This window comes from Leopardus geoffroyi, chromosome B3 (assembly GCF_018350155.1).
Source record: "Leopardus geoffroyi isolate Oge1 chromosome B3, O.geoffroyi_Oge1_pat1.0, whole genome shotgun sequence".
NCBI lineage: Eukaryota > Metazoa > Chordata > Mammalia > Carnivora > Felidae > Leopardus > Leopardus geoffroyi.
The window spans coordinates 95,588,391-95,613,966 of record NC_059337.1 but is presented as its reverse complement, the minus strand read 5'-3'; the positions used below and the strand labels follow the sequence as shown (position 1 = coordinate 95,613,966).

At 35.4% G+C, this 25,576-nt stretch overlaps 1 protein-coding gene across 2 annotated transcripts in view; it reads left to right on the top strand.

The window, feature by feature from the left end:
• Nucleotides 1-25,576, top strand: part of MDGA2 (MAM domain containing glycosylphosphatidylinositol anchor 2) — an 865,051-nt gene that overhangs the window by 345,712 nt on the left and 493,763 nt on the right. For both annotated transcript variants that reach the window (XR_006704997.1, XM_045450889.1), the window contains exon 2: nucleotides 17,884-18,023. Coding sequence is in view for 1 of the 2 variants with exons in the window: in XM_045450889.1 (XP_045306845.1) it covers nucleotides 17,884-18,023 (140 nt within the window). In the remaining variant the exon portion in view is untranslated. The remainder of the gene's footprint in view (nucleotides 1-17,883; nucleotides 18,024-25,576) is intronic.

Below are 25,576 nucleotides of genomic sequence, written 5' to 3'. Positions count from 1 at the left end.
ATATGCATTTTAAGCAGCATGTTCTCAGACATTCTATTTGTAGAAATCGCCACATAATAAACTGACTGTGGGGAGGAGCAAAAGGCTGTGTCCTCAGGCTAGGGAAAATTATGATGTAAATTATTTTACCAGAAGAGATATGGGCCTAGATTAGTCCCATTTGCTGGAGTGACAATCAGTTAGGAAAAGGCAGAACTTTTGAAAATAGACATGTGAGTTATCTGTAAAATTACATTTCTAGTGTATGTGCATAGTCGAGAATTATGTGTAGCTTTTTTTCTAAGGATTTCTTTCCTTCCATCCACCTCTCCCCCTCTTTTGTACTATGGATCTGTATAGGCTATTTCTTTTTTTAACTGCATCCATATATTTATTCTGTAAACATTTAACGAAGTACATTATGTGCTGGACACAGTGCTAGGCACTTGGGATATAATGCTGAATAAAATAGGGCACAGTTTACTTCTAACTGGAGGAGACTGACTTTAGTAACCACAGAAGTGTATGTAAAATTGTATTTGTGACAGGTGGTATGAAAAAGAGGCTCATGTTGCTCTGGGTGTCCATAAGTAAGGGATTTGATTTATTCAGAGGAACCAGGGAACGTGTTCCTATAGTGAGAGCACTGAGTAAGGAATAACTAGGATAAGATGAGTAAAAAGGACTTTGGCACCAGAGAGAACAACAGGTGCAAAAGCCTTGAGCCAGTGTAAAATCCAGCAAGTTAGAGGGACTGGAAGAGACAATGAGGACAGTTTGAATGCCATGTGGAATCAGGGGAAAAATGTTCAGGGTTTTCAAAATTCAAATAATAACAATTTGATTTTGAAGCGTTAGGGAGCCACTGACGGTTCTTAAGTAAGGGGTTGATCTGGTTATTTCAAACTACCACTAGGGTGGTGTCTGGAGATTTATTTGGAAAGGGGTCATCGGTTAGAATGATTTTGTAGTAGTCTGATTGAGAGGTGATAGTGGCTTGGGATAGCATACTTGTGCTGAAGATGGAACGAGCCAATTAAGAGGGTAAAGTCAATAGCTCGGTAATGTGTCAAGGATGAGGTCTACGTATCTGGTAGAGGCAGTTTTTCTGATGGCATTGCCATTCAATGACAGGAAAGGGTGAAAGAAGACATCTTTTTTGACGAGATAAAGGTGTTATGAGTTCAATTTTGGATATATTAGAATACTTTATGACATTCAAGAGAAACTATCAAGTAGAAAGTAGGATATAGGGGCCAGAAGGCGAGTGCTAAGGTCTGTATTGGCAGTTTGAATTTGTAAGCCATCATATAGATGGTAGCCGGGCCATTTTATAGCTTAATGCTTGTGTACTCTAGAATAAGAATGGTGAGAAGAGACTAGAGTAGCGCAGGGAACAGCCTCGCGGTTTTGGACACTTTTTCCTAGGTAACCAAATGGAGATGATCCATAGGCCTCCCTGCCCCCACCATGTAAATGACCTATGGAAAATGAGATCCTTCCAGGGGTAGACTTCTTCAGTGATGACAAGCACTACAGGAACTTTTCTTGAGAAAATGTAGTTGGAAGCCTTAGTCAAAGTCTTCTAGAAAGTATAAATGCCCTTACCTCCACAGCATGCCATTTAGCTGTGCCCACTTCAAGAATGATACAGGGTCACATATTTTAACCTCTTACCTTATATAAGGGGGAAAAATAGGGACAAACCTCATGTCAACCTGAGTTACATGTTTTTTATTTGAGGTTCTCATGGGCCATATACATACATGTATTATGTCAAAGACTTTGTACTTAGATTTCTCAAAATTAAGTATTTCTTGTTTCATTTATTTAGAGAGTAAGTTTATTTCCAGAATTAAATTATGTAACCTCTGTACTAAATCCTAAATTAAAAAAAAAGGATTTTGAGTACCTATAAAGTTATTTATTGTTATATTCAACTTTTTTTTAGTGTCTACTCAAATAAAATTGAAACAGAGGTATTCATGTTTCATTGCTATTGAGGTGCTCTTCTAAATGTTTGGCTAGAGACTGTAATATGAATTATTAGTGTGTGAAGCCATTAATTTGCTGTCATATTTGATATACTAATGTAGGTCAGTGACAAAACACCACTTAAAGGTACTAGTAGCTAATAGGAACATATCAACATGAGAACCTGTCAAAAAGGCCTTTAATTGGAAATTAAGGAACATTTGATATATGTCAAAATAGCTCTGGATTTAGACCCTCAGGTCTCTTGTTCTCAGCCCTTAATTAAAATGGAGGCTTCAGCTGCATGATAACATTTTTGGCTTGTGACATTCCTCCACTATTCATTTTAGTTATTGAAACTTCAGTATTGAAAAGGTCCCTTTACAATTCTTTGGGTATGTCTTTGAAATTTCTACAAATATTTGTATTTTTTGAGATTATAGTAGAGAAGCAAATATATGCTTCGTACTCTGAGTATTAACACGTGTTTCTTTTTTTTTAAGTTTTTATTTTTATTTATTTTGAGAGAGAAAGAGCACTAGCAGGAGCGAGGCAGAGAGAGAGCAGGAGAGAGAATGCCAAGCAGGATATATGCTGCCAGCACAGAGCCTGACACAAGGCTCAGTCCCACAAACTGTGAAGTCATGACCTGAGCTGAAACCAAGAGTCAAACACTTAACCATCTGAGCCACCCAGGTGCCCCTAAAATGAATTTACAAGAATGCTGATTCTGTGATTAAGTAGACAAAAGCCTTTCTGAAATACTTCTCTGTAGATACACCCACTTGTTATTCTTTAAGTGTTTTCTTACTTTTATTTATTTAAAATGATTTGTAATATTAAGTAAATTTATTCTAGAAAAACACCAGCTTCAGTTGACATTTTCAGCAACAATTTTCATTTATTTACTTGATAAACTGGCCTCAAAAAGAAAAGCTTAGCTTTGTTGACAAATTTGATGGTTTCATTATGTGGACAATTTATATTAAGTTGGTGTAATTGTTACAGATATTTTTCATTTTGTTTCATGTAAATTACTGGGAAGATAATATAATGATTTCACTAATCAGTAATAATATCATTCCTCCAATGTTTGCTCTATACATGAGGATTTCAGGCTGCCAACAAAAACTAAAATTTTGAATGCTTACTTCTATGAGCCAGGCACTGATGTAAGCTTCAGATATGCATTATCTAATGTGATCACTGCAGCAGTGTGAAGTAAAAAGTTTTATTATCTTCATCTTATACGTGAGGAAGTGAGACTATCCAAGATTATATGCTAGTATTTCCCAACCCAGGAAACCCAACTTCAAACCCTTTACTGTAAATTAGCAACATTAGAAAGATTCAACTTTCATCATTAAAGACTTTCTATCTAGAGGTGTGTATATATATATATATATATATATATATATATATATACACACACACATACACGCATACACACACACACACACACACACACACATACGCACATACATACATACATACATACAATTCATTGTTCATTATTTACCAATAACATTAAGCAGGTGTGGGAGAAAATTTCTTTTGAAAAAAAGTTATTGAAAGAATAAATTCCGTTTTTCTTTTCTTAAAATTTTGACTGTTTTAGGTATTGGCTTACATTATGTTGGTGATGTAAAATTGTAATGTTGGCATTGGTGATATAGATCTCTGGGACAGTGGGTCAGTAAAAGTGGGGGTGTAAGATGATACATGAGTGATGGTTCATTGTAGGGGACCTGGAAAGACGGACAGAGCTGGTGACTTGAATCATAATGGGTTTGGTCATTCACTGGATTTTCACATATCAGACAAATGGCAGTGCAAAGAAGAGGGTAGGATATTCAAAGTCCAGAAACATAGTTTGAGAAAAGTCAGAAGACTCTAAATCAATTTTTGAAAATGGACGGAAGTTCATGGGAAAAAACCTGGTGGGTCCAGACAGATAGGCAGGTGTTATCTTTACCATTGAGATTAAGGCAATTAGTGCAAGTGTGACGTGGAAGCAGAGAAAGTATGTGTATGTTTGAAATTGTCAAAGCTTAATATTTAAAATAATTGGACGGTGGATGATAAGACTTACTAATAATTGCTTATGGGTCACATTACATGATATACAGATGTTTTTACTTTGAGTCTTATGGCACCAAGTAATGTAATAAAAACACGTTTTACCTATCAGTATATAAATGATTGATAATTTTCTTTCTGTGTTTGGTTCTTTCCCCCTAAATTCCAAAGATATAAGGGAATGTTTGACCTTTTAAAAAGATGCAGCACCGCAAAATGAAACACAACAAAATTTGTGTTTTTTTAAGCTTATTTTTTTTTTTTTTTTTTTGAGAGAGAGGGAGAGAGAGCGCAAGCGAGCGAGCAGGGGAGAGAGAGACAGGGAAAGAGAGAATTCCAAGCAGGCTACCCACCGTCAGCACAGAGCCTGATGCAGGGCTTGAATTCACAAACTGCGAGATCATGACTGCAGCCAAAATCAAGAGTTGAACGCTTCAGTAACTGAACCACTCAGGCACCCTAACAAAATTTGTTTTTTAGGGTAAGGCAGAATTGTAGTTAAAAGTAAACTCTGACAATTTATTGAATTTCACTGAAGGTGTCTTGTTTTCTTCAATGGAAATTAAAAATAAACATTTCAGGTTTTAGAGAGAACGAGAGATTTTCAGAATCACATTTGTTACACAGGTGCCTGGTGTTTGCTAAATTCTCAGTCCATGGAGTACATTATTGCCCTAGTGGATTCTGACTCATTTTTGCTTAGTGATAATCTCGTTTCTGCTCTGTTCAGTAGGGGACTTTGGGCGTGGCTCACTGCCACACTGATTCCTGCATTCTGGGGTCCAGAAGGCATTTTCCTGACATGTTGAGGAAGTTGTTCTCCTTAGGGTTAGTCACAGGCAGCAGCAGTGATTTCTCAGTGGAGAGAAACAATGGGGAAATTGGCAGGTCAGATCATCAACATTTTCTGCTTGCCATTGCCACTCTTGGAGAAGCAAATTGAAGTTTTCATTTTTGGCATATTCTGTAGTAAATCTCATTGGTTTTTTTTGTTTTCTTTTGTTTTTTGTTTTGTTTTGTTTTTTTTTTTTTTTTTTTTTTTGATGAGCTAGACTGGAAGAAATATGGCTCTCTGTAAATACCCAATTTGTGATTAAGGTTGCAGCACAATGATGAGACTAATTTCATTTTAGTTAGTATTTGCTGTAGCTTAAGTTCCTTCCAGAAGGCTGTAAAGCTCTTAATTTTACTGAAGGATGAGTGTATTGAGGTATACATTTCAGTCCAGAGGGATAAAAAAAAAAAATGATGTAATCAGTACCTGTGGCTTCAAGAGTCCTGATCTCATAAGATGTGGTAATAATTCATAAGGGGCAAGGAAGATGTGGTTCAAAGAACCTTGGATGGTTCACTGACCGCATGATACATAGCTTCTGACATTATTAGGAGGAAGCCATTTCACAAGTTTGATTTAGAGGGAGAAGACCTAATCAAAGGTTTTAAGGATTAAATGCTGCCCTCTCTTGCAGTGTTATAATAGGGTCTGTGTCTCCATTACCGTGCCCCCACACTGACTCAAAGCCCAAAAAGAACAGTGCCATAAAAGCAAGATTGTGTTTGTCTCAGCTTGTTGTTGAGGTTGATAGTCTACGGCCTAGGCTTCAAAGTTTCTGGAGTAGTTATTTTTTATTTTTCTAAAATTTATTAATTAGAGACATGATTCAACTTCTAGTTGCAAACAATTCAGAATGTGCTATAGCATCCAATAGAAAGCCAGGAACTTGTGTATAGGGTATCTCATTCCTACCCAGGAAGAGGAATGTGCAGTTCCCCATAATAGTTACCTTTAAGTTGGGGTACCCAGCTTAGTCCACACAAATCCTTTGTGAGCAAAATACAAGATTAACAAAATATTTGATGGGCTTTCAAATATTTGCTAGGTGTAAGTCAGATATTTCCCCTGTAAAGTACCAGGAAGAACATAGTCAAGGGTTTGGGCTAGGAATGTCCACGTAGAGACAAGGATGTAGAGAACTGGAGGCCGACTAAGACTTGGAGGTCCATGGTTCCTCTATGGAACACACATAAGAGGTTGTCAAATGCTCTTTTTGAAAAAAGGAATGTTAAAAACCTTAGATTCAGTGAAATGTGTTTTTCATCTATAAAACATATAAGAGTCTTTGAAGTTTTAGCTATAGATATTAAGAGGTTATACTTCTAGGTGAAAACAAGGAGATATTTTTGATGAAATCCAAATTTGCAAATATAGAAACCTCCATGTAATAAAATTTAAAATTTTTATACTGTTTCACTTAAGAAAAATAGGACACAAAATGTTATTTTGTGGAATATAGTTTAGATTATATTTTGCTGTTATGTGTTTAATTTTCTGCAAAGTTAGCACCCTGATTGGATAATATTAGAAAATGACATTACAAGGTAGTTCTTTTATACAAAAACATTATTGGTTTTATTCTTGTTTTAACATTACAACTTAAATTGCATTACTGATTTTTGTGTTTCACTTCAAAATTTCATGCACATAGTTGTATTATTATTGAAGGTCATTTTATTTTCTGTTCTTAGTGTTGTTTATGTATTTCACACTTGTCCTACACACCTCCCCTCTGGCACCCACCCACTAGTTTGTTCTCTATTTAAGAGTCTGGTTTTTTTTTTGTCTCTTTTTGTTTGTTTCTTCATTTGTTTTGTTTCTTATATTCCACATATGAGTGAGATCGTATAGTATTTGTCTCTCTCTGACTGATTTATTTTGCTTAGCATAATATACTCTGGATCCATCCATGTTGTTACAAATGGCAAGATCTCCTTTTTATGGCAGAGTAGTATTCCAGCGTGTGTGTGTGTGTGTGTGTGTGTGTGTGTGTGTGTGTGTATACCACCTCTTCTTTATCCATTTATCTATAGATGAACGCTTGGGCTGCTTCCTATCTTCACTATTGTAATAATTCTGCAATCAACAAAAGGATGCATGTATCTTTTCAGATTAGTGTTTTCATTTTCTTTGGGTTAATACCCAGTAGTCGAGTTAGTGGATCAAATGGTAATTCTAGTTTAAATTTTTGAAGAACCTCCATATTGTCCTCCACAGTGGCTGTACCAGTTTGCATTCCCATCAACAGAGCATGAGGGTTGCTTTTTCTCCACATCCTCGCCAACACATGGTATTTCTTGAGTTTTTGATTTTAGCCATTCTGACAGGTGTGAGGTGATATCTCATTGTGATTTTGATTTGCATTTCCCTGATGATGAGTGATATTGAACATCTTTTCATATTTCTGTGGGACATCTGTATATCCTTCTTGGAAAATATCTGTTCAGATCCTCTGCTTGTCTTTTAATTTGATTATTTGGGCTTTTCTGGTGTTGAGTTGTGTAAGTGCTTTACATATTTTGGATATTAATCCTGTATCAGGTATATCATTTGCAAATATCTTTTTCTTTTTAGTAGGTTATCTTGTTGTTTTGTTGGTTTCCTTTGCTCTACAAAAGCATTTTATTTTGGTGTAGTCCCAATATTTTAATTTTGCTTTTCTTTCTCTTGCCTGAGGAGACATACCTAGAAAAAATGTTTCTATGGCTGATGTTAAAGAAATTATTGCCTAGGGCTTATTCTAGGATTTTTATGGTTTCAGGTCTTACATTTAGGGCTTTAATCCATTTTGGATTTATTTTTGTGTAAAGTGTAGGAAAGTGGTCCAGTTTCATTCTTTCACATGTAGCTGTCAGTTTTCCCAGCACCATTTATTGAAGAGACTGTCATTTTTCCCATTGTATATTCTTGCCTTCTTTGTCATAGGTTGACTGACCATATAGACATGGGTTCATTCCTGTGCTCTTTATCCTGTTCCATTTATCTATGTGATTATTTTTGTGCTAATACTGTACTATTTAGATTAGCTTTGTAGTATATCTTGAAATCTTGGATTGTGATACCTCCAACTTTATTCTTCTTTTATAAGATTACTTTGGCAATTCATAGTCTTGTGGTTCAATACAAATTTTAATAGTATTTTGTTTTAGTTCTGTGAAAAATGTTGGTATTTTGATAGGGATTACATTAAATCTGTGGATTACTTTGGGTAGTATGGACATTTTAGTAATATTGGCTTTTCAATCCATGGACATGGAATATCTTTCCATTTATTTGTGTCATATTCGATTTCTTTCATCAGTGTTTACTTGTACAGATTACAGGTCTTTCACCTCCTGGGATAAGTTTATTTCTAGTTATTTTATTAGTTTTGGTGCATTTGTAAATAGGATTGTTTTCTTAATTTCGCTTTCTGCAAATTCATTATTAATATACAGAAATGCAACAGATTTGTGTATTAATTTTGTATTCTGCAACTTCACTGAATTAATTTATCAGTTCTATTAGTTTTTTTGATGGAGTCTTTTGGTTTTTATATAGAGAGTATCATGCCATTTGCAAATAGTCAAAGTTTTACTTCTTCTTTACCACTTTGGATGCCCCCCCCTCCTTTTTTTTTCTTGTCTGACCGCTGTGACTAGGACTTCTCAAACTATGTTGGATAAAAGTGTGAGAGTGAATATCCTTGTCTTGTTCCTCATCTTAGAAGGAAAGCTCTTCAGTTTTTACCATTGAGTATGATGGTAGCAGTGATTTTTATTTTTTTTTATTTTTTTTTAAATTTTTTTTAACGTTTATTTATTTTTGAGACAGAGAGAGACAGAGCATGAACAGGGGAGGGGCAGAGAGAGAGGGAGACACAGAATGTGAAACAGGCTCCAGGCTCTGAGCTGTCAGCACAGAGCCCGACGTGGGGCTCGAACTCACGGACCATGAGATCATGACCTGAGCCAAAGTCGGATGCTTAACTGACCGAGCCACCCAGGCGCCCCAGCAGTGAATTTTAATGTGTGGCCTTTATTATGTTGAGGTATGTTCCTTTAAACCTGGTTTGTTGAGGATTTTTTATCATGAATGGATGTTGCACTTTGTCAAATGTTTTTTATACATGTATTGAGATGATCATATGGTTTTTATCCTTTCTCTTGTTGACATAATATACCACATTGATTGGTTTGTGAGTATTGAACCACCCTTGGATCCCTGGAAAAAATCCTATTTGATCATGGTAAATGATTTTTTAACATATTTTTGGATTTGGTTTGCTTATATTTTGTTGATGAATTTTGTATCTGTATTCATCAGAGATATTTCATGTATATAATTACATTATTATTGTTACTTTCTTTTGATGACAGACTTTCTTCCGTCTTAAATAGTATCTATTGCATATAAACAGATAACTTGAGTTAAAATTTTTAACTTAAACACTTTTCTTTAAATACTTAGCTGACACTAACCTAAAAAATCATATTAACTTCTGTTATTTAGAAAACATTAATAGCTCCTTTCTAAAAGCAGAGGCTTCAGGGTTTAATTTTCTTACCTTACTTTTGGGCTTTGGAGAGTCTCTCAGGGGAGCTCAATTAACTTATAACAATGCTGCTCAACATGTACTGAAGAAATAATGCAAAATATTTAAAACTTTTCATATTAAGAGCCTTTTCTCAAAGTCATATGAGGGAGATACGGCCTTATTTTGGCTTAAATCCAGAATAATCAATAGGATCTTAGTACTTTTATTTTATTATATATAAAATATATTTTTATATTTTGTAAATATAAAAAAGGTATTTCTCTGATGTGAATAGGAATATTGTGTCAATCAAATATATAGGTTGAGGGGAAAGGGGGAGGGAAATGAGTTCACACTGATGCTGAAATAGTAGTTAATTAAAAGAAATCAATGAATCAAAAAAATCAAATGTCAGTTTCTAACTGATTTTTTTTTTGGAACTAAAAAATTGACTAAAATAATCTGTATGTTGTTTGTGTATCAGACTATTGCCCTATTTGGGATTACTTAGGGCAATGACAGAGGGATTTTAACTACATTTTAAGGAAATTATTAGAATAGACATACAAATTGAACATTTTGTTTATGGGCATGTTTCCATATGTGTTTATATTCATGAGTGTAGTGAGTATATTAGTGGGATTTAATAAGTCTATGTAGTTTTAAAATGTAGAGTAAGGGTATAATTTCATAAGATCCTTATAGTCTCATGGAGGCAAAGGCAGATAAACTAAGACTGAAGGAGAGGTAGAAGACCAAAATAATGCCAAATCTAGCAGCTTACCATCTTCTATTTTCCTTTTATAAATACAAGCAATAGGCAGAAGCCAGGCTGCTGTGGTCTGAGGATAGCAAAGCAGACGCAGAAAGATGGCTTAGAGTGTGTACTGTTATTTCTAAGCACTAAACTGTAAAGGAAGGACAAGAAGAGGCCTTGATGGGAAGATAAATGCTCTTGTTTTGTCTCTGTTTTTCTTTTCTTTTTAAAATATGGGTTCATTTAAGTATATTTATGTGCTGTAGGGATTAACCTTGATTGTATTTTTTATAGAAGAAATTAGATAGTTTTGAGAGATTTCTGCATATGTGGTGCAGAAATTGACAAAGTTAAACTTGTAAAAGAGTAAGCAGAGGAAAAAAAGAAGGAAAAGAAGAACAGGTAGGATTTTAGGAAAGTCAATTAAAAAAATTTTTTAACGTTTATTTATTTTTGAGACACTGAGAGAGACAGAGCACGAGCAGGGGAGGGGCAGAAAGAGAGGGAGACAATGAATCCGAAGCAGGCTCCAGGCTCTGAGCTGTCAGCACAGAGCCCAACGCAGGGCTGAACCCACGAACTACGAGATCATGACCTGAGCCGAAGTCAGACGCTCTACCCACTGAGCCACCCAGGCACCTCAGGGAAGTCAATTTTAAAAGAATGATGAAGAATTGTAGAAAATAGTGTAGTATTGCATAAAGTTGTTTATGTTGGAAACACAAACATTATGGTTTGTTTACTATATAATGTAAATAATCAGTCTTTGCAGGGCGCCTGGGTGGCTCAGTCAGTTAAACATCCAACTTTGGCTCAGGTCATGATCTCCCGGTTTGTGAGTTTGAGTCCTGCGTCTGGCTCTGTGCTGACAGCTCAGAGCCTGGAGCCTGCTTTGGAGTCTGTGTATCCCTCCCTCTCTGCCCCTCCCTAACTTGCACTTTGTCCTCTCCCTCTCTCAAAAATAAACATTAAAAAAATTAAATAATTAGTCTTTGCAGTTCTGAGATGATGGTATGATATTGTTAAAGGATTCCATTTTATACTTACGTTCCTTTTCACTTATGGGCGAACCTGAATAGAAGTTTTACTTTTTGCCCTAAGTTGGTTTGACCTACTAAGACTTTTCTCTCTCCATTGAGTCTTACCTCATTCATCTTTTGACCCCATTACTCTAATACCATATCTCACTCAAAATTCACCAAATGCCATCCTAGCTCTCATAGGCAATGACCTTTTGTTTGTGATCCTCCTGACAACCCTGTTGTAAGTAACATTTTGGACAGTTCCCCATGCTTGAGCATCTCTTTATGTAACTTAAAAAAATTTTTTTTAATGTTTATTTATTTTTGAGACAGAGAGAGACAGAGCATGAATGGGGGAGGGTCAGAGAAAGAAGGAGACACAGAATCTGAAGCAGGCTCCGGGCTCTGAGCTGTCAGCCCAGAACCCGACGTGGGGCTTGAACTCACAGACCATGAGATCATGACCTTGAGCCCAAGTCGGCCGCTTAACCAACTGAGCCACCCAGGCACTCCTCTTAATGTAACTTTTAAAGAACTACATTGTCTTTGTTTTCCTTCTAGTTCTCTGACTTTAGAAACGTATTAAGTCTTTTCTTGGCATCTCTGTATTAAGAATTCATACTCCTCTGTTTCTATCATTATCCTCTTCGTTTCTCACTTTGCATTCTCTGTTTTCAAGGTTTCGCCTATTCTCTTGTTGTCAACCACCCACTACTCTGGAAGTTCTAAATCTTTATGTACAGCAGTGACTTTTCAGTTGTTGGTCAGCTCACCATTAGCATCTAAAACTGAGTTCTTCACCTCATCGATGAAATCTTCTTATTCTCTTCTTCCCTGTGTTTGTTATATCGGAATATGTAATATAATGCGCCTAAGAAAAAAGATACTAAGCAAATTGTTGTAAACAACAAGAAGGATAAATATGGACTCTGCCTGAAGACACAATACTTAATTTAAGTATTGAATTGGAAGATCATACTGAAAAAAGGAAGGAGGAGAAGACTCATCTTCTATGTTAAACCAGTCACTTGGGTGGGAGAGAGAAATTAAGAAAGGAAGACACCATTTTTAGAATTACTATTTAAATGTGCTGTATTGGAGATTGTGTGAAATAAGCAGAAGAGGCCAATTATTGACAGTGTCAATTAGCTAAATGTAAGATGTTAAGCAAAACTGAGAAGCGTTTTATGGAAGCATGTGATCACTTAAATCAAAAATGGAGAATGGGAAGAAATTTGATTATTGTTATGTTTGCTTGAAAAGCGCAACTGAATGCTTGCTAAGAGAATGCTGTTAACTAACAATGTCAACTGTATTATCTCTAGCCATGTGAGAGCAGTGAGGTGTGAGATGTTCTATCTCTCTGTCTCCGTGTCTCTGTCTCTTGACAGAATGTGTGAGAGATGCTGGTGCTGGGTGGTTCCCTGATGTCTTTACCAGGGCTTCTGAGAGGGGGCCAATGAGCATCCCTCTCCACATTGCCTGTCCCAGGAGATCTGGGACCTGCATCAAGAACATAAGCTGTCTTGACCTGGTTTTGAAGAGTGTCGAGATTATATTGGCAACTGGATTTCCAAAGAGAGTAGTTGGATCAGGGATTTGAGGGACTTACCAAAGTACAAAGCTCTTATCTGGAGTTCTTAGACAAGAGAAAACTCCTAATACCAAACCTGTTTACTGGCTAATAACTTGCCTGCTATTGGAAAACGACTTTTTTGAAAATGCTTTGCAGCTAAGTCTTTTCTCTAACAAAGTCCTCCCCTCCATGATTTGGGCTCAGAACGCCTGATCTCAAATCTTTTCCACCTCTGAATAATGTGGAGTATGTAGTGATCAAGTGAGCATTTTATTTCTATTCTTTTTTTTTTTTTTTTTTTTTTTTTTTTGTAAAATAAGGTCTAGGCCCAACATGGGGATAAAACTCAGGACCGTGAGGTGAAGAGTTGTATTCTCTACTGACTGAGCTAGCCTGGTGCTCAACTGGCATTTTCTATTTAAACAGTCATCTCTCACCTAGTTAACTGAAGTGTAAACTTCTGTGTCATCTTAACTCCTCCTTCACCCCACCTGGAGTTAATCTTCAACTCCTGTCTAACAAAACCCGCTGAAGTAGGTCTCTGCCCTCATTTCCATTCCCAGGACTATACGGCGTCTCTGCTGTGTCTCGAGACATAATGGCAAGTTGAGAGAGTGGCGCCAGTGTCAACATTTAGAGTAAGTTATAAACTACGTGGGCCACATTTTAATGTAGTTATGTCCTAAACACTGAAGGCAGTCTCTTGCAGACGTGCCTTTGAATGCACTACTTCCTCTTTCTGGAGTGTCCTCCTTTGTTCCCACCACATGGTTTCAGACCGAGGTTACATGTCACTGACTCATGTTAGAAACCTCCAGGCAGATTTAGGCATCTTCTGGGTTGTCCTCTTATAGTACTTTTCACTTTCTTCTGTTAGAGTACCACCCTTCTTTCTTTCCTTCCTTCCTTCCCTCCTTCCCTCCTTCCTAATTGGACAGACCCTATGGGCTGTAAGCCGCTAAAAGGTACAGCTCACAACATTAATTTTTATATCCCCAGGACATAGCCTTCTGCCTGATCTACAGCAGTTGTTCAGTAAATATATGTTTGAAAGTCTGTATATGAGAATGAAAGCCTAGAAATGCTCCTGATTGTTGCCATTGGAGCATAATTTCTTTGTGTCCTTTCTCCAACAGCATACAGAGAGAATTTGGTTTAACTTTCAAAAGTATACTCTAACAAGATAAAAGAATATCTCTCTTTTGCCCTTTCAGGCTGACCTTTTGAACCCAAAGCCAATTTACTCGAATTAAGGGAGTTGATGTGATTAGTGTTAGGAAAGATTTTACGTAATGGGATTTGGTTTACTTCAAACAAATTTGGATGAATATGAGTCTCATGCAATATTTTAACATTTTAATTTATTGCTGACTCTACAGGGCAAAGGGGATCATAACCCTTAGTCCAATTTCAGGATGATGAATTGAGACTTTTTTCAACAAGGCAGAGGATAAAAGATGATGTGCTTCAGTTAGAGTACTGCAAATTGCATTTATATTTAGAGTTAAGTAAATTCAATGCCATAATAGTTGATATTTTGCTAAAATAGGATGTTGGTGTCATTATAGTGATATTTGCTAAAACATAAATTAGGAATTAATTATTAAATTAAAATAAATTATTAAATGTAAATCTACTCTGCATTCTGAATCATGTGATATGGAGCAGATGCCAAAAATGGTGCTCATCCTGGCAATGATATGCTTAATGTAAAATTAGAGTGTTAAGGAAAAGGAAAATCACTGGGCAGTACATATCTCCTGAAGAAAAGAAAAGAGAATCATTGCTAAATAATCCAAGAAGGTGTCAGGAACATTGGTCTAAATATCTGTCTGGGAATTCTAGATGGGAGGATATGTGAGCAAAGCCTCTCGTATCTGATGGATAGCAGTTGCTCCATAAATACATGCTTGAAGATCTGTATATGAGATCAAAGGCTTAAAATCTCAGTGCTCTTTACCTTACCCCTGGTGGGCTGATGTTACAGAGAAGTGTGGTTTCAGATTGGATAGTCAGTATGAGGACCTTTACAGAACTCTTCGAGGCATTCCTCTGTGAAACGTCATGCAGAGACATCATGGATCCTTAGGCAGGAAGAGGACATGTTGAAAATAGAAATTTTCAACATATTATTTTGGCAGTTGTGAGATTTCTTGGGTTGGGCACGTACTGGAGGCAGGATGATGAATTGGGACAATATTACTTTGGTTGTTTGTAGCAATTACAGTGTTTATGTTGTTGGTCTACTTGCAGTGCTCTACTTCGTGAACACTTAATCTTTTTCTTCCCTCTAGTGCAGTGTAAGTCTAGTTTAGGAGTTATTTAGAGCCCTTATTTAACTATGTCAGACATAGTTTTAATAGCATGAAGTAGTGAAAAGAACAAAGGACCAGTGGTTCTGGTCTCATTTAGGCCACAACTAGCTACAGGCCTATGAGCAGGTCACTTGATGTCCCCAATTTGGAAATAAGAGTGTTGACCTGGATGAACTAAGACCTTTTCAGTTGAACTTTCTGCAGACCAAAGAGTTAGTGAAAGCTTCCAAAATACTCCTCTTATCACTGAACAATGAACGTACTAAGCACATATTTTAATGCATACTAGGAAAAATACATCTTCCACTCCTAAACTTTGGTAGAATATTCTACCTTACCATAAGATAGACAGTAGGTTCATAATGATTACAATATATAGGCATTACCTTTTCTAAGAACGTGTTAAAATATAGAAGAAAGTAGAAAATTAACCCTTGTACATGAACACAGTGTGCCTATTGTATAATTTTCATGTTTTAAATAAAGCTACTTATTTGCATAATGATGCTTTGGAAAGATAGATCTTAAAATAACAATGCTATTCATTGATTTGAAATTAAAACAAAAACAGTGTGTAAATTAATCTGGAAAAATTGTCATGTTACTCTATAATTAGATGTATTAGTAAATGTGTGCTATCACTTATTAAGATACATTTGGCATAGAATAATATTTCAAAGTAGTGAATCTGTATTTTCTATTTCTGTTTTGAAATGTTTATTAATTGTCATCAGTTTGTTAACCTCTATAATACGTATACAGTTTGTATTATGGATGCTTAAAAATAAGTAGCTCTCTGATTTTGCTTCTTTGAATTGAAGTTTAAGTTTGATCCTTATAGGAAATGATATGTCAGAAACATTGTGTGCAGTGTATCAGAACACCCAGAAAAATGCTGCAGATAAGGATTTCTAATGTCATAAAACTAAACAAATTATTACAGTGTCTAGACAGAGTCCAAAGACATGGTGAAATTTTTTTTTGATAAATTGATTTTATAGATCAAACAAAACATTTGATTTTTTTAACCATAATTTAATGTTCAAACCAATGAAATGATGCATGCATGAAATTTAGTTACTTGACGATATTAAAAGGAAAATGATATTTCATTCCTTGGAGTACTTTCCTTGAGTCAAGAAATACTTATGAGACTTAGAAAATTATTTTTGATCATCTGGCCTAAGTAGCACTGGCATCGTTATCATCTGGGTGCTCGGCAAAAAATGCAGATTCCTGAGTTTTCTGCATCCATAACAGATCTCTGGCCATACCTCCGAAATCTGGATTTTAAACCAGTTTCTGGGGAATTGTTTTTGTGCATAGTGAATGTAAGAATTACTTTTCTAAATCTTCTTATCTTCCTGCTGGAAATCTTTACATGTCATTTGATGCTGGGTATTGGATCCTGAATTTGAAAGTTGAAGAACAGGACTCTGCTTGGGAATCCAGAAAGAACTTGAAATACCCAATGATTTTATTATCTATAAATAGACTTTTCTATCAGTTTCTGTTTGAAATTGAGAACGATAATAAAATATGTTTTTCGATTGTTATTGCTATATACATTAGTTTATATAAAACAAAGTATTAGATATTGGAAACTTTTTCTTTTGTATTACTTTCAGAACACAGATTTTTCCAGAAGAAATTTTCCCATAAGTTGGACTTACATTCATTTTATTTCCTCCATAGAATCACCAAGTTCAACCAAATTCTACGATATTCATGATCTTTTTAATGTTACATAAAGAATTCCAAGTATGCTTTCATTAATTTTTAAGCAACCATAGATAGCATCTACTGACAATACTGATGTTTAGGTTAAGATTGCTACAGGAAATTCTTGAGATTACTATCCTTTACCTGTAGATGTAGCCTTTCCACTTGCCTTTAATTAAAATAACACTTTCTCCTTCATTCTCAAATGTGTTTATTACAAATAAAAATCCTGAATTCACAAATGAGAATGATCTCCAATTTGAAGCTAGTAACTGACATTTATCTCTTTGGTGACAGGACACATATTTTATTATCTAAGTGTTTCTTATGACTGGAAGAGTTTTTGCATATAGTGGATTTCCAGTGATAAATAAGTCAATTAATGGTAGTCAAGTTTTATTGGCCTGTGTGGTATTGAAAGAGGAGAAAATTATACTTAGGAATTTGGATAGCTTCATGAGAACTACGTCTCTCTTGAATCAGAATTTTATACTTGGACATCAATGATTTATTGCCTTCTTCAATGGCTTAATTCAACGATCAACTTTTGCTCATATCAACACAAGAGTCTATAAATATTGAAAGCTAAGTTGATGTTCAGTTCCTGAGAACAAAATCTTCTCATTCATTAGCACTCTATTTGCACCAGAAGGCTTATAAAATTAGTAGAAAAATGCCAGTGTTTTTCATTTAAATTTCCTTTATTCTTTATATTGGTCTCTGGAGGTTGCACTACTTAGATTTTGGGCAGCATCCTTTACTGTATTAAATTTGGGGTTTCAGAAAAGGAAGGACCTCTCCCCTTTTAGCATTCACATCTCATCATGCAGTCTTGTAATGATGATGAGTTCCTAAGTCATGAGTTTTCTCCCACCATCATGTTCCCCTTTGCCATTTTCAGAATGTATTGGTGACTGTTAGAAAACTTTAAAGCTTCCTATCCAGCAATATCTTTAATCCCTTGGGGTTGCTCAAAATCTTAAGACTGATGGATCTGACTGTGGTAAAGTCTAATAAGAATTGCGCTGACAACCAAGATGATTCATGGGAGGACAGTTTACTTACTTTTTTTTAATGTGTCTTGTCTCTCTTCTTCTTGACTCGACAGCTCCCCCAACGGTTCGTATTGTGCATTCAGGCTTGGCCTGTAACATTGAGGAGGAGCGCTACTCCGAAAGGGTCTATACTATACGGGAAGGAGAAACCCTAGAACTGACCTGTCTGGTCACAGGACATCCACGTCCACAGGTGAGTCCCGAACCGTGACAGTGAGGGAAACTCTCATTGACCTTTCTTGCAAGTCAAAAATGTACATATTTCAGGAGATTTAGCTAAAAAAAATGTGTGTGTGTGTGAGAGAGAGACATTGAATCACTGGGTGTCTGCAGTGCAGGATAAGGGTGGTGATTGCTGAACATTCACGCTTGAAGTACTCACTTGGATAAGATGAAGAAAGAATTTTTTTGTTTTGGTATTGTGAGAAATTTGGAAGACACTTCTAAGGAAGCTGTTAAAAAGACAACTACAAAAATATCTCAGTAAGATAACAATTCATATGGCAATGAGTTTATTTTAGAATGTGGAGCATGATTTCATGATGACATAATTGCAGCTGAGGAAGCATTTGTTCTGAAGAATGTGGTGCACGAGGTCACATGCACTTTCCTTACTCCTCATCATTATATTCATAGAAAACTTTGAAAAACAAATGTTTGCAGGTGTATGCATTCAGGCTTTCAGAGTCATCTGCTACAGCTTTCATAAGCTACTTTAATAGCAGGAACAGAAATTGAGACTTTCAAAGGGCACTAAAATTATAAATAATGAGCAAAGCAAAAGTTTGTAGGAGTGAAAGAAAGGGTTAGGCAGAAGGTAATATAGTTAGGCTGTGTATTCATGATGTAAAAATTTAATTCAGATTCAATACAGAATATTCAGGATGTTTTAGTCAGTATTTGCCAATTCTTATTGTCATATATTTAACCTGCCTGGTTCAAAATCTGCACTGGCAATCAATACGGACACTATGATGGAAGAGAGATCTCATTTGGTGGCAAAGTTGCATATTTTAAGTATTAGTGTTACAGGAAAAAAAATCCATCTAACACCACTACAGAGGAGAAAGTAAGGGGCAGTGTGGAGATTTTATGAACTCATCATTTTAACCTTCTCTTTTGCTCCTACCAACCATAACTCTTAATACACAAAGATGTTTGACCTTACCGTTGTGACCTGAAGAACAAATAAAAATAAGCAAATGAACTTCATAGAATGAAGTAATAGATGGATAAATAAGACCATGACTAAAACTAAAATGGTAAAATATAAAACTTAATGCTACTCTGTTGGTAAAATGAAAGACAGTAAAAAGTAATCTAGAAAATATGATTATTAAACCTAATTGTTATTAAATTTTAAAAATAATATTAAAATTAAAATTCACGATGGCTAAAATGATAAATTATAATACTTGCTTTTAACTGAAAATTGATTAAAGAATGAAATTATATTAATAAATTTGAGTTCTATACAATTTGACCTATTATGATTAGACTTCATGGAAAACAATGATTGCAAAACTATACATAACAAGGACAAAAATGATAGTTATTATAATTGGATATAGAAAAACTTATATGTCAGACCTTTCTATTTTAAAATTCATAGAGAAACAATGGACTTCAATAAAATAATTTTGCTAAAATTTAAAAAATGATGACATTAACTCAAGAATATTATCTCACAGAAAATTTAGTGCTGTTATAATTTGATTATAGTTTTTGTATTTGTATACATAGAATAACAATTCCAAAATCAAAAAGTTGGGATCAAAATATGAATGTCCAAATCTAAAAGAAGCCACAAATTGCCAAATGAGAGGCAGTTTGTGGCAAGAGAAGACTCTTTAATTCTTCCATCATTCCCACACTGAACCCACCAAATTCAGCACCTTCTAAACTACAAATTACACTTAAAAATGCAACTTTCTATCTTTTAAAAAGTCATCCCGCCGTCTGCTCCCTCATCTCCATCCTTAGGTTCCCTTAGTATTAGGAATTTCTTATTTTCTTCATACATTTTGTCTGCAATGATTCATAATCTGGAGTATAATCTCTGATGTCTGGCCAATCCAAAATAATTCTGTAACAAAGAAGTAGATTATTGCCTTATGTGTTTTTTTTTTTTTTTTTTTTTTTTTTTTTTCTAAGCAGTTCCATTGCTGGAACCATTTCAGTGTTTTCTGACCCTAGGAAAAAGTTGTCTCAGTATTGTTATTTCTTCATTCCTAGAAGTAATTTAGGCATTCACAGGTGACACAGTTTCAGTTTATATCACCCGCTTGAAAAATTAACCAGGCCTCTTTTTTGTCAACAAACTGTATAAGGAAAGCTGACAGAACAGCTGGGCATCGACATCCTGGCCAAACGCTAAAGGGCATGCTGATAGCAGCTGGTCCTGAGGATGGTTTTTCTTGGCTGAGGCCATGAAGCTGGAACGACCTCCTGGCTGTCTTGGCTCATCTGAATGTGATAGGTTGGGAATGCACTGGAAGAGTGAGGTACTCCACTCTTCAGAAGATTCCTTAATCTGTTGTCTATTCCTGATTAAAAAATTCTAGGGGCGCCTGGGTGGCGCAGTCGGTTAAGCGTCCGACTTCAGCCAGGTCACGATCTCGCGGTCCGGGAGTTCGAGCCCCGCGTCAGGCTCTGGGCTGATGGCTCAGAGCCTGGAGCCTGTTTCCGATTCTGTGTTTCCCTCTCTCTCTGCCCCTCCCCCGTTCATGCTCTGTCTCTCTCTGTCCCGAAAATAAATAAACGTTGAAAAAAAAAAAATTAAAAAAAAAATTCTAGATTAAAAAAAAATTCTCTTCAAAAATATATCATCTGGCAATATGTAATGGCCTGAAGATATTATTGTATGCAAGGGAAATAAACGAAGGAGAGGAAGGTACAGTGCTAGGTACAGAGGAAGGTACTAGTAGTTAATAGTATGGCACTGGGACCAGACTACCTGGGTACGACCCTGGATCCACTGTGACTGCCCGCGTGAGTGTGGGAAAGTTCCTTGACCTCTCTTTTCTCTATGCCTCAGGTGTCTCATCTGTATACAAAGGATGATGGTAAACATCATACCTATATCATAGAATCCTTTTGAGAGTTAAATGAGTATTGTAAATATATATGTACATATATATATATATATATATATATATATATATATATACACATACACATATATATGTAGTTGGCATGTAAATAAGCATTATATTGATATGTAATAAAATATATGCTGGGTTTTTATTCATTGTTTTAAAGCAATTTATGATTAGACATTAAAGTCTAGAGTTGAATATGTAAGTATGAAAATAAGTTGATTTATAAAGTGGTTCTTAGCATTCCTGTGGCCTACTTTAAATTAGACCCATTTAAATAAATTTCAATATTTTTTGTGTTTTAATACTCCACAGAGCTTTTACATTTCTGTTAATTACCTTTGCTTAGCTTGCAAGGACTAGGACTATGTTCAGACTACTTCATTTAATGGTTTATTATAACATATATGAAGAGGTAAGAAAGCAGGGGAGGCAACAATTTGTTAGTAAATCTCTAAACCTAATATTACCTCTACATGTCCATAATTTCAAGATTCAGCTACCCACTATCTTTCTCTTTCTTCTTTTCTTTTTTCCTCCATCACTCCATTTCTCTTTTCTTTTCTTCCTTCTTTCCTTCCTCTCTTCTCTCTCAATATTATCATATCAATAACAAATGAATTCTTAATATAGCTCTCTTATAAGTGATTTAAACAATGAGATATTTAACAAAATGTTCACTGTCACTGTCCCACTCACCTCTCACAGGTTTATGTTAAATAGTTTGATGTATCATTTTGCAGTCCTTGTTAGGTGAATTCCCATAAATATGATTGTATATGTTAATGTTTTAGTTTCATTTTTTAAATTAGGTAATGAAAAGTATTATTCGGTGGCTAGAATTTTTCACTTGTCCATGTGTCCAAATCACCAACTATAGATCCAGCTTAGTGGTTCTCAAGGTGTGGTCCCTGAAGAGAATGTGTTAGAAAGGAAAGTTCTTGTGCCCATCACATCAGAAAATCTTGTGTTGGGGCCAGTGATCTGTCTTGTCACCAGTACTCTGGGTAATCCTGATGTACCCTGAAATTTGAGAACCACTGACTTAGATCACTATTTTCACAGAGGCTGAATTATACTTTGTATGGATGCACTAAATTCTACTGTATAGATGCACTAGATACATGAAATCGCTGCTATTTTGTTTAAAATTGAATTACTTAGAGATTTTTACTATTACAAATAGTAACTTAGTGAGCACTTCTGGTATGTGTATGTGTTTATGCACGTCTTGATTACATGTCTGCCAGTGTCATTGTAGGATAGTTTCCTTCTTCAAAATGGCATTTATCCAAAGTTGAAAGTGACTTTAATTCCTTAGCACAAGTGAATCTTTAACATTTTTGCTAATTTGATGTGAGGAAGTGAATTATGCTACAGTGAAGTTTCAATTTGCATTTTCGTAATTACCAGTCAATTTGAACATTTTCCCACCCATGTATCAATCATTTGTTCACCTCCTTTGTCTGTTGATTGTTTTTATCTACCTTCTTTATTTTCTTATGGGTTAGCTGCTTGTCTTCCTACAGACCCGTAGGGACTTTTTATGGCCTATAAAAATAAATTCAGTATCTGAAAATTATGTTGCAAATTTTATCTACCAGGATGTGTCTTTTAATATTGCTTATGTGACTTTTACTTGGATAATTTTGCTTTTAAAAGATGAATCATTTTAATCTTTTCAATTTTGGCTTCTGAATTTTATACCTACTTTCATAAGATCTCTTTTATGTCCATGTATCTTACATTGCATGCTTCTTTTCTTTTTTTAATTTTTTTTTTCAACGTTTATTTATTTTTTTGGGGGACAGAGAGAGACAGAGCATGAACGGGGGAGGGGCAGAGAGAGAGGGAGACACAGAATCGGAAACAGGCTCCAGGCTCTGAGCCATCAGCCCAGAGCCTGATGCGGGGCTCGAACTCCCGGACCGCGAGATCGTGACCTGGCTGAAGTCGGACGCTTAACCGACTACGCCACCCAGGCGCCCCCAGTATGCTTCTTTTCTAACAGCTTATATAGTTGCTAATGTATTTAATGATTTAATCATTAGGGAATGTGTTGTCCATGGTACAAAGTATTAGTCTAGTGTTTTCTCTTTTTTCTTCTTCTTTCCTTCTGCCTTAATCCAGACAGGAGAGTCAGCATTCCACCCTACAGCTTTAAAATGCTATTTTTTCTCTTTTTACGAAAATTGAGGTATAATTGACATATAACATTATATTAGATTCAGGTGTACAAGAGAAATAATCACCACAGTTAAGTCTAGTTAACATCTGTCACTGTATGTGGTTACAATTTTTTCTCTCGTAATGAGAACTGTTAACAGTTTAATTATTATATAGTGTGTAACATTAAACCATTTTTAAAAGTTCTCAAAAATGCTATTTTCTCCACTAATAAAATTTAATTATTCTTTTTTTAATGTTTATTCATTTTGATAGATAGAAAGTGCATGAGCAGGAGAAAGGCAGAAAGGGAGGGGAGAGACAGAATTCCAAGCAAGCTCTGTGCTGTCCGCCAGAGCTTGACGTGGGGCTTGACCTCACAAACTTTGAGATCACAACCTGAGTGAAAGTCAAGAGTCAAATGCTTAACTGACTGAGCCATTCAGATGCCCCAAAATTGAATTATTCTGTTCTACCATTCTACTTATCCCTTCTCCTACCATGCCGTGCTATTTTAATTTCAATGGCTTTATATTACACTTAGCTATAGAGGAAAGCAAGTCACTCCTTTTTGTTGTGTTTCTGTATTTGCTTGGTTGGCCTCAGACATTTTTTCTTCTCTTTGATATTGGAAATGAGCTTTTTATATCCCCCACCCAAATAAATACTGGAACTTTAATTGCATTGCATTTTTCTTGCTATGGGACCGTGCAATAGAAAGTATGGAAAACTTTTACAAAGAACTTCTCAGTAGGACACTTTGAATATTTCAAACTTCTCAAACAAGTAGGCAGTTTTATTGTAATGAGTATAATGTGAAGGTCTTTGAATTTATTTTAATAACAAACCTGGCTATTTATATTTGGAAGGCTTTTCTTCTCTTTTCAAAAACAAAACAAAACAAAGATGAAATGTGCATCAACCAAAAAAGCTCTACTTTTATATGTTGGCTTTCTGGGTAAGATTTCATTTGAATATTACTTTTCATCACTGTAATATTTTTGAAAGTGATTCCTTAAAATATAATTATGTATATCCCAAGCACCTACCTAAGAATAATTAATATTGTTTACTAGCTTATTACAGTTCATCCTAGGCATTGTTCATTTTATTGATTAAAAAAATAAGGGTAAGGCCATTCAATTTTACAATGGGATCACATTCAGTCATTTGATTGCTATATAAATGTATTCTTGACTGTCAAGACTGTTGCTGAGTTATTGATGTTTTTATCCTTGTTAATTCTGTATGCAGATTTTAAAGTGATAAATTTGCCATAATGAATATATTAGCAAGCCTTGGTAACAGGTTTTTCAGTTTTAAACCATTAGTGCTATCTGTGTGTTCTCCTTTGCAAATATTTTGTACATCTTGGTTCACATTTCCATATGTTTTTTCTTCTGATTCAGTCTGTTAAATTTCTTACAATAAAATTAATGCGTGCACGTGAACAATAGAGGTCTTAGATTGTTGGATTTATGTCCAATTAAATAGGCAGAATTGGAATCTGTTATCTAATCAGAGATCATCAAATGTTGCATCTCTTCCTTATCATGGTTTATAGAATTCCATACAATGTTCTTTTATCATCTGTGATAAATCTATCTAGGCTGGATCTCTCTGCTTCATCATATAAGAGACTCTCCAACTAAAACAGCTAATATTTTTTCAATGAATATTTGGATAGGATGTAGGAAAGACTTTAGTATATGTCATATTTAAAAATATATTAATCACAAATTCCATATCAATAGCTACCTTCACAGTCTGTCCTCCCTCACACATACATGCACACCTAGTGTCTTCTCCTGGATATACTCCTTTAAGTTCATTTTTACATGGGTAAATGCACTTACCACAGCTCGTTTAGGAGGAAGGATTTACAGTCTTTCTGAAGGTTGATGTCATACCTTCAAATAGTTTTGTTTCTATTTATTTTTATACACAATGTGGAAAGTATTTTTTGGTTCAACACTTTTCTCCAAAACTGCTGATACTTTTTACTCCCAGTATATCAGCATTGACCAAAGAGTTTTTTAAGAAACATTTAATGGATTCTCTATTTCATTAATAGAGAGTCCGTTTTGCTCCTTAAGAGATTTGAATGTGTTTATAGGTATTTCAGATTTCATCTTTTGTTTAATTCCGTGGACAGTCTTTATGCTTATAAGAAACACTGATCATCCTTTCCAGAAAACTGCTCAAAAAATGTTAATCTACTTAATGAAGGCTCGGGGAGGTGGAAATGTTAGCATAGATTTATTATGAAACTTGTTTTTAGAGAGTTCCCAAGGGATACTTCTGTTACTATGAGGAATGCACTGGTCAGATGGGCACTGGCATCTTTGAGAAGCTCATGGGTGACTGTCCTTGGGAGACCAGGGTTTCAGTAGGGGATGTTGCCATAGAAGTAGAATCTCTAAAATCAGCAGGATGATAGGATTCAAAAATGGCAGAGTTTCGGTTGTCACACTTAACCAAC